Genomic DNA, 12,182 nt, shown 5'->3' with positions numbered 1-12,182 from the left:
ATAGTATAAGCGTGCATATTCAGAATACAGAGATTTTTTTTAAAAAATGCCTGCTTGTATCAGGCAGGTGTGAATTCTCATTCACAGCCACTTCCATCTCTACAATCCAACCTTTCAAAAATCCATCAAGCAAAACAATCCACATTTCAAGATGTATATATGTAACATCATAAATCAAACATATTGTCACTTCAAATTATCTGAGGAAAAGAGAAAGGTGATGCGGGATACTGATTCGTGATGCTGAGATATCAAAATTAACGAAGCAAAATAAATCTAAAGTCTCCAAATCAGCTGATTAGCTCTACTCTTCCCGCCATTGATTGACTTGTTTTTGTTACTGAGCATTAAATGACTTGTAAAATCAGACATCACAGATTGCTTTGGAATCAGCTATTTGACTTAGTCTTAGGAAATAAGGGTATGTCTAGTCACTCGGGAGATAAAATGACTAAAATGCTATCTAATGATGAGCTAAAGGAAATTCAATCAACTATCTCCTCTTGACATCATATCTGATTCAGGATGTTCACAGTTCTTGGGTTATGTAATGATTTTATTCAGACTACATCAACTATTAACCTCCTATTTCCCCAAACTTGGTTGGAAATAAATTCTGATTAGTTTAATAAATCTATCTACACACCTCCACACTCCCTTTTCCCTGTATTTCTGAAGCGTTCGCCAAAACTTTTACTTCTGTTTTTCTTTTCTCATTACAGATTGTCACAAAGAACTTTGGGGATATTTATATGGATTCCCCCCCCCCATTCTTTTCTAAACAGAAGAATTCACCACAGTAAATCTCAGCAATGGCTGTTTCAACAAAATTCATGATGTGAGACCATGTATCATAAAACCGTGGGAAATATACCCAGAAAAGACGTTCAACTCTGTAGTGATATTTCATTTGTATTTTAATAAAGCTTGCCTGAAGTTCAGAGAGTAAGACAGCTACACTGGTCAGCCTTACAGACCAGGCAGGGGTAGCACACATCTTTAATCCTAGTAACCACTCTAGTTTGCCATAGAAACTGGGTGGTAGTGGTGTCTACCTTTAATCCCAGCACTAGAAAGGAATATAACAGAGGAGTCTCATTCTGAAATTCCTGGAGACAAGATTGCCCTCTCAACTGAGGTAGAGATAAGAGCCAGTGGCTAACTGTTTTGTTTTTCTGACCTTCAGATAGAACACCAATATCTGTCTCTGAGTTTTTATTAATTGTGCTACACAATTTTACGTTTTAAAATATGGTAGTTGAGAATACTATTAAAATGTGACCTCAACTCTTTAAAATTAAAGATGTGGAGAACGGCAAAGAAAAAATTTAAAAATTGTAATATTAATCATTCCATGGAGTTCTCCAGACTATGAAACACCTTGGTATTTGATTTAATTATTAGTTGGACAAACTAGTCAATGCTTGTAGAATAATTGCACAACTAAAATCATGTATGAATGATTATGATAATGTCTCACATTTTAAATAAAACCAGGAAGCTTTTCATGTGGAAATATGAAGATCGGTGTTCCATTTAGGAAGCTGTGTAAGTGTTCTTACGACTAAGTGCTAAAAGCGACCAGAGATTCCAACAGTCTTCTGCACTCCAGTGACTGCTCGATTTTCTTTAACCTGTGCTGGCAGAGACCTGTCAAATCACATTAAAAATGTCTCTTGACTAGAACTTTGATTTTTGGAACATGATTTGCTACTTTGACTAAAAGTTTGATTTCTGGGATGTAATTTGCTACTTTGACTAAATGATGATTTTTTTTTTTTTGGAATGCAACTTGTCCTTTTTTTTTTTTTTTTTTTTTTTTTTTTTTTTTNTTTTTTTTTTTTTTTTTTTTTTTTTTTTTTTGAGTGACAGCTTAATTTCCCAAACAGGAAGTGGCTCTTAATGTGTATATTTTTTATTAGGCATACACTCTGGAAATTTTAGAAAGAATAAAAACAAGAGTCTACTGGATTTCAGTCATTTTATTTAAAATTGTGTAATTAGAGCAGGGGACACATACTGTCTTCTCAGCATTTGTAAAGTTGGGGCAGGATGATTAGGTGGTCATATCTGCAACATAGCAAGTTCAAGGGCAGCCTGGGTGGCATGAGTCCCCCCTCTCAAAAACAAGACAAGCGGCTCCCGGCTGCGTCCGCCGAGTGAGGCCACGGGCGCGGGGGGTGGGAGGCCGGGAGGGGGCCGGGACGCCGGGCTCGGGGGCGGGGGCGGGGGGCGCGGGGACCCCGGTGGCGTCGGCGGCGGCCGTTGGAAACCGCGGGGCCGGTTAAGCGGCTGCGGAGCCCGCGGCCCGGAGCGTCCGCCCAGCCCTGAGAGAGGCCCCGCAGGGCGCCCCCCGCCGCTCAGGATGAGTCACTGCAGCAGCCGTGCCCTGACCCGGCTGAGCAGCGTGTTTGGTGCCTGCGGCCTGCTCCTCCTGGGCATCGCGGTCAGCACGGACTACTGGCTGTACATGGAGGAGGGGACCGTTTTGCCGCAGAACCAGACCACCGAGGCCAAGATGGCGCTGCACGCTGGCCTCTGGAGAGTCTGCTTCTTTGCAGGTCGGGAGAAGGGGCGTTGTGTGGCTTCCGAGTACTTTCTTGAACCAGAGATCAACTTGGTGACGGAAAACACGGAGAATATTTTGAAGACGGTACGCACGGCTACTCCCTTCCTTATGGTTAGTCTTTCCCTTGTGTTCACCGCCTTTGTCATCAGCAGCATCGGCCACATCCGACCTCAGAAGACCATTCTGGACTTAGAGTCTGGCATCTTCTTCATTGTATCAGGCCTCTCCTTGATGGTGGGCTTGGTTCAGTACATCTCCAGCATCAATAATGAGGTCAGGAACAGGCCCAGCAGCTCTGAGCAGTACTTTCACTATCGACACGGGTGGTCGTTTGCCTTCGCTGCCTCCTCTTTCCTTCTCAAAGAGGGGGCCGCAGTCATGTCCATGTCCGTGTACTTATTCACCAATCGCTATGCGGAGGAGGAGAAGTATCGCCCGCACCCGGCCTTCTACCGCCTGCGTCTCAGCAATTGCTCTGACTACTCGGGCCAGTTTCTGCAGCCCAGCGACGTCTCCATCCAGATGACGCAAAATTACCCTCCAGCCATCAAGTATCCCGACCACCTCCACATCTCCACTTCAGCGTGCTGAGGCTGGGCTCCCATCCTCTCCTCTTCCTCCTCCTTCCCCTCCCCTGCCCTTCCCCCCACGCGGCCCCAATCCCTTAAGGGACTCTTGGCTGGGGGCTGCTGTGCCGCCTCCAGGCCCCAACCCATCATCCTCATTTCGATGGCTCCCTCTTCCCAACTTCTCCTCATTAGTCCATGTAGTCCTAGATAGAAGAGCTAGCTAGGAAAAATCCTGAACTATTGGCCAAACAGTGTTGTAATTAATATGGTTTTGTGTGATTATTCAAATCTGGGCAGCCTGGAAACAAATGAGCCATCTCTGGTTACACTGCTGTCCGTGTAACATGGCTGAACACACCAACGCCAACCTTTTTCCACAGAGCTTTGTGAGGCCTGTCTCTGGATGCACAGCTGAAAATGCTCGGGCCTGCCAGTCTGCCTCTTGGGCGATTTTTCTAGCTCACTGACTGGAAGGGGCCAAGAGGTACAACTGTCTGTTGCTTTTCCTGCAGTCCATGCAAGACAGAATCATTTCTGTTATTTTATTTATGAATTCTAAGCATTACACTCCAGAGCCAAAATAACTGAGTTGTACATTTGTGGCTCCCTGTGGTTCATGTCTAATGAGGTCAATCAAAATCGAGGCCAAATCCACCGTCTATTATTTATAATTTATATCAGCTTCAAAACAGATGGGGCATTTTAGGGTAACACATGCAGGATACAGTATGTTTAAAGCATGTACAAAGACAGTGTTAGAGAGAACGGTATAGTATGGCATTCAATCCATGAAGCTTGGTATGATGATGAAGGGTCACATTACAATGAGGAGGGGTCACATGTCTCATGTGAAACCTGGGGTAAATGTGACATGTGCTAAGGCCCTTGGATCCAGAGTGCTTCCTCCCCCCTATTTCTTCACTCTTCCCCCTTTATCTTGATTAGTATAATACAAAACACTGGGCTTCTTTTTGGGGCCGTCCCTCCCAATTCCTCCTGGTCTTTCTTTCAATAAGTAAAACAACCCAAACATAGAATCATAGGATGGAAGGACCACACATAGTAGAAACCCAGTTACAACTCACTTGGAATGATAATTTAAACAATGTGTTCAAGGTCATTAGTAGTCACAAAATGGCTCATCCCAAAAGGTTGTGCCCCAATAAATGGTAAGTGTTCACCCTTTGGCTGCTGATCGCTTACAGACTTTGGTGATGGGGTTTTCTTAGTTGTTTTAAAAAGAGGGAAAAACAACTGGGTGGTGGTGGTGCATGCCTTTAATCCCAGCCCTCGGAAGGCAGAAACAGGTGGATCTTGGTGTGTTCGAGGCCAGCCTGGTCTACAGAGCAAGTACCAGGACAGAGCTTTCCAAAGCTACAGAGAAATCTGCCTTGAAAAATACAAAACAAATAAATAATAGAAAGAAAAAAGGAAAAAAAATAGGGGAAAACCAAATCTTACTGATTAACCCACCTAGTGAACTTATTAGGTCATTTAATAAATTCTTAGGTATGACAATGATTAAATTGTGGACTTCACCCTGTCCTTTAGGGCTTCCCTCCTTTCTTACTACTTGCCCATAAGAGCAAGACTTAATCATAATAACCACAAAGCCAGAAATAACCCAGAAACCACATCCGCACTCTCAGACAACCTATAAATCATCTTAAACAAGTTGGTATCTTAAGGTTTTTCCCAGACTCTAAAATTTCCTCTTCTTTCTAAAGGCTCCTGAATCCAAAGCTTGCCTTGTCTTTGACAACCACAAAGAAATCTCAATCCAAAGTGTAAAAGAAATGATGTCTGTGGGATCAGGATTATGACCCCAAGCAGGAGTCTTTATAGCATTAACTTGACTCATCTAGATTGCATACAAAGTACAGAATTCTGAACTTAAAAAATAAACATCCCTGGGACTAGACGGACAGCTCAGTACTTGAGAGTGCTTACTGCTCTTCCACAGGACCAGGTTTTGTTCCTGGCACCCATATCAAGTGACCCCAAACCATATGTAGTTCCCATTCCAGATCTGATATTCTCTGGTCTTGGTCACCTGCATGCACATGCTGTGTGTAAACTCATGCAAACTGTCACACACACACACACACACACACACACACACACACACACACACACACACTTTTTCAATGTTCCAGGGAGCTGAGGAGATAGTTTAGTTGGTAAAATCCTTGCTGGGCACTGAGTTTGCATCTGGAGCAGCTGTATAGAAGCTGGATGTAACGAAGCATGCGTGCAATCTGTGACACATGCAAGTGATATAACAGGGAGAGACGGGGATTGCTGGAGAGCCAGCCCAGAAGAATTGGGAAGATGGAGGTTCAGTGAGAAAACCTCTCATATCAGCAAATAAGGAGGAGAAAGAGTAAGGAAGACCCCAGTGTGGAACACATGGCCTCCACAATGCATGCATGCATGCATAATCTACCACACAATCACACATGCACACACACACACACACACCTTTTCCATATGCTATCTAAACTACCAAGTGTTTCAGTAAGAAAAATGAAATATTCTACATTTTATTGGTGAACTCCTACTGTAAGTGGGTGGTTGAGGAGAAGCGAGAAGCAGAGTATTGATTTGCTTTGTTTTTTAAGGCAGGCCACTCTATATAGCATCCAAATAGCGTAAAACATTCATGTTTGGAACTTATATATTAAAAAAATCATGAAATTAGAGCCTAAGTCATAAAACAAGATGACAGTGGTCAGGTGGTGTATCTAAGAAATAGAAGGCTTGCCTAGCATCCACAAGGCTTTGGGTTTAATCCACAGCATCTCAAAATAAACAAACGAGAGCAAACAAACAAAAACCTAGATGCCCAAACAGACATCATTTGTAATCCCTAAACCATGCAGGCTTAAATGAACTTGAGACACTAAGTAGGCAAATACAATATGTCATGTACCAGTTACTCACAAGCTGTGGTAAAGCAGGGGATAAAAAGATGATCCTTAAGAACCCCCAAACACAAATATCTTTAATTATGATAGCTATATGCATTTATTTGTATATGTAGAAAAAATAGTACCACTGTATTGCTGTTTAGCACAGAGCTAAATTTAATACAAAGTTGTGTTATTGATCAAAACCATAGCATACTGCAATTTCAACCATGACAGAAAATGCGGCTACGAGTCCCAAACGAGCAACGTTCAGGAAATGGTACCATAGCTACCTCCCCAGCATCTCTGCCATGTTTACAGTGTGCTTTAAGTTAAGGGCTTCATGTAAAGACAGTGTGGTCCTTGTAGATGGTGCATCAGGAGAAGCACTGTCCCACAATGCTTTCCTTTTCATGCTCGGTAGACGCGAGTCTGTAGCATTTTGATTCAACCAGGGGGAATTTATCAGAGACTTACCGTGTCTAATGCTCTTTCACAGGCAATTTTGAGGAATATGAAAATCTTTTTGAATTACCCCATTTAAAAACAAAACAAAACTTATTTTGAGCAGGGTGGTGGTAGTGCACACCTTTAATCCCAGCACTTGGGAAGCAGAGGCAGGCAGATCTCTGTGTGTTCAACGCCAGCCTGGTCTCTAAGATCTAGTTCCAGGACAGCTAGGGCTATTAGAAAACTCTTGTCTCGTAAAACCAAATAAATCAACAAATAAATCTTATTTGGGTCAGGGAATGCTGGAGAGACGCACAGTGATTAAGAGCACTAACTGCTCCTCCCGAGGACCAGGGTTCAGTTGCCAGCACCCACATGGCAGCTCGTATCTGTCAGTAACTCTGAATCCAGGACTTCTGACACCCTAACGTTCAAGTAAAACACCAATGAACATAGAGTTAAAAACAAAAAGGAAATCTGTTCTGAAATTCAGGTTTGCAAATTATTAAAGTTAAGTGAATCCTTATGAATGTGTCAATTCGGGAAAATATTTAAAACCGAGGAAACAAATTCAGACTGAAGTTTAAGCGACTCTCCCCTATGAGAGATAAGAGAAATGGGAGTCTGAAACTGAGTGTGACTCTGCAAGATAGAAGAAAGTGGGACTCCAGAAACCAAATGAAAAATTTAGATAATTCCAATCTGCAATTCAACCAATCCATAATCTTCACAATTGCATTTTTCTCTTCTGGAATTTGAGTATATTCTCAGTGTTCCTTGTATTTTCAGAGTTCTTTCATTTCTTCAAATGTCTTAAACAAATGTCTTTCTCGTGTCCCTAGCTGTAAGTGCAATTTAAGTACAGTATCCTCTTCCTGCCACCTCTACCTCACAGGACACCGAGTGTTCAGGGACCGTCAAATGTGACTTATTTATTTAGTTTTTTTGAGACAGGGTTTCTTTGTAGTTTGGGCCCCTGTCCTGGAACTAGCTCTTGTAGACCGGGCTGGATTCAAACTCACAGAGATCTACCTGCCTCTGGTTCCCGCATGTGCACCACCACTGACTGGCAATTGTGACATTTTAGATAGACAAGAACAGTACTTTTTTTTTCTTCAAAGCATGGAGTGATGGTTCTTTGAAGATGGACGCTGAAAAGAAATCCCACACTAGCTCAGAATTGAGACTAGAGGGTTATTTATTTAGGGGTAGACTCACAGATCAATATCCTCTGCTGGAACAGAGAACAACAATCAAATCCCGCAGCCGGAAGAGGCCCGACGGGAGCTTTACATCGGCATAAATAGTATGAGGCCACGCCCAACTGGGCGGGTAACTTAAAGGCTACTGACAATAGGAATTCCTATGGTTCTTTTATTATTACTTTGTATGTGTGCCTACACACACGTCTGTGCACCACATGTGTGCTGCCTGGTGTGTGCAGAGGCCATAAGGTGTCAGAGGCCCTGGAACTGGACGTATAGATGGGCTTGTGGGTGCTGGGAATCGAACCTAAGTCCTCTGCAAGAGCAGCCAGTGCTCTGAACTACTAAGCCACCGCTTCAGCCCAGCCGTATGAGTTCTTTAGTTGGGAGTGGGGGCACACACACCTTTAATCTTCACACTTGGGAAGCAGAGGCGGATTTGTGAGTTCAGGGCAGGTTCTGTAGGCAGGCATGCAAGAGATACATAAACATTGTCCCTTACACAAAGTTTTATTTAGGTCAGCAAGATAGCTCAGTAGGGAGTGGCACTTGTAACCAAACCTGACTGAGTTCAGTCCCTGGAACTCACCAAGTGGAAAAAGAGAAGCAACTCCAAGGTGACCACTGATCTCCACACTCAAGCCTAAACGGAAGGTCTTGACCGTAGCATGATCTAGTTGTCTTAATACAAACTCAGAGTCAGGTAAAGGGGTTAATGCTGAAGATCAGAGAAGCAGAGGGGCCAGCCACTAGAAAGTTCTTTTACCTCTACTAATGCTCAGACCAAATAGGAGATCCTGTCCTCCAACTGCCTCTCCAGACTCCAGCTGTCTCCACTGAACCTCAGACTGCAACGAGTTCCTGTCTCCTCTGGTCTTATATTCCTCTCTCCGCCGGCCATATCCCTCCTGTCACGTCCTTCCTAGTGCTGGATTAAAGGCGCACCTCCCCTGTCTGGCTCGCCGGGATTAAAGGTGTGTGCCACCATTCCCTGGCTTCCAGTGGCTTACCTCTGTGCTCTGATCTTGAAGCAAGCTTTATTTGTTAAAACACAAACAAGGTATCACACTTTGCTACCCCTATCCAAGGTTCAGCGATCTAAGCAGAAAGATTGTAATTACTGGAGGTGGTGGGTAAATCCACGGAAACAGCATATTCCATACACAAAACAGCCGATGGACAGAGACTGACTGAGACAAGCCTGCCCCAATTCAAGTCAGACAAAAATCCCAGCCCAGAGAAGGAAAGCAGGCACCGAGTTCCACCTCTAAGCAAGAAGCCCATTGCAACTGATAATGGGGAGGGATACTGGGCATTTCAACTGCACTCTAGGGCAGGTTCAGCAGTTAGTCAACAGAGAACGGGTCCATGATGACTGTGCACGTGTGTTATTTAAGAAGTCGGGAGATGGGAAGAATACATCAAAATACATTGTATAAAAAATGGATTGTATGAAAAATGGAATAAGAAAAGCACGGGAAACTAGATTAACTTTTCAGATGCCTCATGACATTGGTCTGGAATCAACTTTAACTAAGTGATTGTTTCTAAGGTGTTCCTAACTGTCCAGCTGGCGTGCATGTTCACTGCAAAAGATCATGAGAAGCAGTTTATGATTCTGACTCCCTACATAACAGTGTGGGTGTGGGTATGTGCAGAGATAAGTTTCTTTCCAAGAAACCAGACGAACAAGTTTTGCTCTCTCTCCTTGGCTGTCCCTGTGGCCTTCTGCAGACCTATCAAGCTTTCCAGTCTGGGGTCAGCTTGAAATCTCCTTTCTTAAATCCATAAATGCAAAATAAATGCTATTCAGGTTAACTTATGTTTGGCCATGGCGCTTAATATAAAAGCAGGGAAGGGGTTCTCCTTTGTTCAGTCTCTGACCTTAAAGTTCTTTGTTTTATTATCTCGTGGGTGTATTTTTCTTCATTTAAAAACATATTTTGGGCTGGGTGGTGGTGGTACACACCTCTAATCCCAGCACTTGGGAGGCCAGAGGCAAGCAGATCTCTGTGAGTTCGAGAACAGCCTGGTCTACAGAGCGAGTTCAAGGACAGGCTCCAAAGCTACAGAGAGAAACCCTGTCTCAAGAAACCAAAAACCAAACGAAACAACAACAACCCCCAAAAGCCCCGTCAAAACCATATTTTGCTGCCATTTTCAATTGTTTTCATCAGCTTCGTTGAGCCTGGCATCTAACCCGCTATTGTTGCATGAGAGATTTAATTAAATTGTTGAGTAATTGCTTACACGGTTTCTTTAAATAATGTGTTTTGCCAGAGTATTTAAAGAGTTGCTTTACAGGTTATTAATTTAACTGCTTACAGTCTAGAAGCCAAACAATAAACTAAATTATTTGGAACCCTAATAGTTGAGAAAGAATTAAACCTATCCACGGTCTGAGCTCGTGCAATTCCTGCTGCTACAATCCCAACCCATGCTGGGCAGTCTCGTACCTGGCTCGTCAAGAGCTTAACTATATAATCTTTGCCTTTAGCTTTGGGGCTTTGTGTGCCACACCCAGAAGCCAGAGGCCGTAAACCTCCTCCAGCTTCCCACCTCACCCAGACTGTGTGAGAAGAAACACTTCTGCCCCAGGGCCTTGGCATGTACTATTCCTGGTGCTTGGTGCTATCTCTTCTTATTTAGCTCTGTCTCCAATCCCCATTCAGGACTTGTTCAGATGTCATCTTCTCAATGAGACTTTCTCCAACTGTCTAAAATGGAAACTTCTCTTCACGCCCATCCAGCATTCTACAATGCAATCCCCTGCTCTGTTCCACTCCACTGTATTTATTGTCTAATACACTATCTCAGTCTGTGAGTTGATCTTTATAGACTCTCGGCACGCAAGTGAGGCAGCGGTTTACTTGGTAACAATATATAATGATTTATACATGCCGTTTATTATCTGACTCCGTGAGGACAGGGATTATTGCTCTTTGGGTTTATTACTATATGCCCAGTGTCTAAGACGAAGGGCTAACATGTGATACATGCATAAAAAAAGTGCTTTGAGTAAATAGAAATCGCTATTAATATACAATAAAAGATCACAGAAAAGGATTGTTTGTTAAAAAATTGTTTTCTACGGTTTGAGAAACAGAAGACATCCCAAAAGGCCGAGTCCTCAATGACTGCTCTTCACAAAAGCAATGTCATTAAAATTCAAATTTTGAGCATCTTTGCACTATTCCAAAAGGTACCTTTATCTGAATGACAGTATTTTGAACTCACTGGACGAGCAGTACTTTTGGCTCACAAGCCCCTGGTGTGACTCTCCAAACAGTCATTTAATATAGATCCATGTGTTCAAACAAAAGGGAAAATATACTTGGTCGTTGTTGTGAGAGAATAGCTGAGGAACAGATGAGCTTCCTGAGCACCAGTGAGACTCGGCCCAGCATGCGAAAGCAGAAGGGTTGAACCAACAGATAATGAGTTCCTGTCCAGCCTCTAATTCCTGGATTTGGGGTAATCTTCCTGCAGAATCTCTCTGCAGTCTGCCTTCAGATTTCTTCATCTGTATGCAGCTCTGTTTATCGCCTGTGAAATGTCTAAAAAGGCTTATAGGAATAGTTCATTACCAAGAATACCCCACTCTTGTTAAAACTAATCACACACGTTGGAAAGGTGAAGGGAAGCGCAAGTACTTCTCTGTTGTTCCCATCAGCTCTTGCGAAAGAGCACAGAGTTGACCCTCCCTCCTCTCCGGATCTCAGCAGTCTTCCCAGTCCTCCAGAGACCTTGAGTAGCAGGGCTCTGCCCAATGTGGTCTAACGCTGGCTCTCGTTTTACAAATTGCAAGCGTGGGTTCTCTGGGCCTTTTACTGACGTGGTTTTTCTCACCATTGCACTCACTGTGGAACAGCTGTGCTCTGTATCTAAGAGATTATCAGTATTAACAAGACAGAGGCTAGTTTGTCTGCTAACTATCAGATCTTCCCATTAAAGACAGTGAGATTCGGGGCATAGCTGAATAAGCAAGATCTCTGGAGGACGGGAGAATAGGAGGATGGCTGTTTGAAGCTGCCTGCCTGCTCGCCCGGGCAGGCGTCTATAGGCACACGCTGGAACAGGATTTACAGTAATACCTTGACAGAGTTCAGCTGTGGAGCCTTTCTGATCACTCAACCATTCTGCTGAGAACCTGAGTTCTCAGCAAATCTGGAAAAGGATATTAGAACTTTAAATCTAGTCAACCTCTAGCTCTCAAGGGCAGGGTGCGCTCTCCAGCCCCTTTACTCCAAGATTCTTTGCATTCCACCCATTTCATAAAAACAAACAAACAAATAAAAAACCACGATGACTATCGGTATCAGTAAAAACACAGGCTACTTTTTATTTTGTAGGTATCAGGTTCTCGATTAAAGACCATAAGGTTCTGGGCAATGTATATTCATTTCAGCAAGCAGACCGTTAGCTTGAATGAACTATCTGTTTATCTAGGAATGACAGCACATATGTTAGTTGGATAAGG

General features: G+C 43.3%; 1 protein-coding gene across 1 annotated transcript; it reads left to right on the top strand.

Annotated features, from left to right (window-relative positions):
- Nucleotides 1-1,858: 1,858 nt before the first annotated feature.
- On the top strand, nt 1,859-11,788 carry LOC126513437 (voltage-dependent calcium channel gamma-7 subunit-like). The gene has a single exon (XM_050161810.1). It carries the CDS (start codon nt 2,366-2,368, stop codon nt 3,158-3,160), a length of 795 nt encoding a protein of 264 aa, XP_050017767.1. The 5' UTR covers nt 1,859-2,365; the 3' UTR covers nt 3,161-11,788.
- Nucleotides 11,789-12,182: the final 394 nt, after the last annotated feature.

This window comes from Alexandromys fortis, unplaced genomic scaffold (genome assembly GCF_014885135.2).
Source record: "Alexandromys fortis isolate MF-2015 unplaced genomic scaffold, M_Fortis_MF-2015_v1.1 scaffold_137, whole genome shotgun sequence".
Classification (NCBI taxonomy): Eukaryota; Metazoa; Chordata; class Mammalia; order Rodentia; family Cricetidae; genus Alexandromys; species Alexandromys fortis.
The sequence above is the reverse complement of the archived record's forward strand: the minus strand, read 5'-3'. Positions and strand labels throughout refer to the sequence as shown.